At 38.5% G+C, this 2,083-nt stretch overlaps 1 protein-coding gene across 1 annotated transcript in view; it reads left to right on the top strand.

The window, feature by feature from the left end:
* Positions 1-2,083, top strand: part of USP37 (ubiquitin specific peptidase 37) — a 78,228-nt gene that overhangs the window by 64,864 nt on the left and 11,281 nt on the right. Inside the window, exons 19-20 of the mRNA XM_006891942.1 lie at positions 801-870; positions 1,224-1,362. Coding sequence (XP_006892004.1) covers positions 801-870; positions 1,224-1,362 — 209 coding nt within the window. The remainder of the gene's footprint in view (positions 1-800; positions 871-1,223; positions 1,363-2,083) is intronic.

The following is a 2,083-nucleotide window of genomic DNA, read 5'->3' on the forward strand; positions in this document are numbered from 1 at the left end:
GATTATTTGTGTCTTCTCCTTCTTTTCTTTTGTGAGTTCACCCTCCTTTTTTAAACAAATTTCCTTTTCAGTGTTTCACGTGGCAAAGGCATACACTGATTCAAGTTTTCAAATGTACACTTCTCTGATATGTTTTACACCCTTTGAGTTGTGCAGCCATTTGCACCCTCCTTTTCTGAGTGTTTCTCCCAAGTTACTGTTTGTTCCGCCCCCGTGATCGCTGTCAAAAGAAGTGGCTGTTGTTTTCTCCTGCCCTCTGGTCTTTGTTTCTTACAAGATTTTGAAAGCAAAAACACCCTGACTACCTTGTGTGCCTCTGTGGTTGAACTGAGTAATGTGGCATCCAAAAGCATGTATATCGTAAATTACCTTTAGTTCCACCAAGTAGCTGTGATCTTTAAAGTCAAATGTAGACATATGACCACCAACCAATCAGTTGATGTTGCTCAGTTCACTCAAATCTTTTTTTTTAATTTAGCTTTACTTTCGTCTTTTCTATTTCCCAGACTTTCTGTAATTTTACTTACTAAGCTCCATCCATATTGCTCCTGTTAACATAGGGCTTTATTATCTTGACTTTCTTGTCCTCAAGTAGACTTTGAAAGAGTCATTCAAATGAACATGCTGTTTAATATCTTTTTTTTTTACTAACATTGAACACTGGATTGTTTTCTATTTCATTATACTAATACAGTGAGGAAGAATGTATGATTATAGTGTTTCACATGTAAGCGGACGAGTTTATGAACCTTGGGTTAAGTCTGACTGAGTTCAAAGTTGCATCCACTTCTGTTTTCCAGACAGGAAATCTTCCTCATTCCTACCGGCTCATCAGTGTTGTCAGTCACATTGGGAGCACTTCTTCCTCAGGTGAGAAGACATCACAACGGCAGCATTCTATAAATGGCCTTACTGGTCAGCATTTGCTTCCTAATCAGGTAGTCGTCTAGCTTTTCATGCCATAAGTGGAATGCATCAGGAAAAACTTTAATCCTGTTTTTGAGTGCATTAAGTCTGAGTTGTGTCGTGTGTTTTCATTATCTGTTCATAAAAGGCCTACCTCTCCCTTCCATAGTTGTCTGTCTGGGCTTTGTGATGGTTTTTAGAAAGATTGGTGGGGTGGAGTAGAGAGAGTGGATGTTTCTCTTTTTATAACTTTTATACCTGAAAAAAAAGTTTAGTATGTTTTTAAAAATGGCATTTTAAGGTTTTCTTTCTTTCAGGTCATTATATTAGTGATGTGTATGACATTAAGAAGCAGGCGTGGTTTACATATAACGACCTAGAGGTGTCTAAAATCCAGGAAGCTTCCGTGCAGAGTGACCGCGATCGGAGTGGTTACATCTTCTTCTATATGCACAAGTAAGGAATAGTACCAGCACAAAACCACCGGCTAAAAATCACCCAAACTCATTCATCCTTTTTTTTCCCTACTAGTTTATTTACAAAGTTCGAATACATTGTTTTCAAGAACACATTCTTTCCATTTCCCTCACCCCCCCCCATCAAATTGTGCAACCCCATGATTAAGTCCCCCCTCCATTTTTGAGGGTAAAGTGTTCCCATCACTTGATGGTGGCAGTTTTTGGTTTTTATTCTGTTTAGAGCTTGTTGCTTGTTATTTCCTTTTATGTCCAGAATATTGTCTCTTCACACTCAGCATTAATTACTCATCATACATTAATATCTGAGTATGGAGCCTATGATTGTTTTGATTTTAGGAGCTATCTTGTTAGAAACATTAACTTCCTCTTGTGTCAGCTAGAAGATCTAGTTTATATGGGTGAGAGCTATATTGCATTTTTATTAAAGATCAGTTCTTCATTACTGTTCTCAAAAATAAGAATCCAAAGGGCTAAAAAGGTCAAGGAATGAATGAATAAGCATCAGGATGGATGGTGAAGAGATTGAGATTGTTCACAGCTTCAGTTTGCTCGGCTCCACGGTCAACACTCTTGGCACCAGCAGGCAAGAAATCAAAAAACGTATTGCAATGGGAAAGTCTGCTGTTAGGGACCTCTCTAAAGTACTCAAGAGCAATGTTGTCTCTCTGGAGACTAAGGTGCACCTGATACAGGCCATG

The sequence above is a fragment of the Elephantulus edwardii genome, unplaced genomic scaffold, assembly GCF_000299155.1.
Source record: "Elephantulus edwardii isolate Elephantulus edwardi_28Jun2011 unplaced genomic scaffold, EleEdw1.0 scaffold00106, whole genome shotgun sequence".
Lineage (NCBI taxonomy): Eukaryota > Metazoa > Chordata > Mammalia > Macroscelidea > Macroscelididae > Elephantulus > Elephantulus edwardii.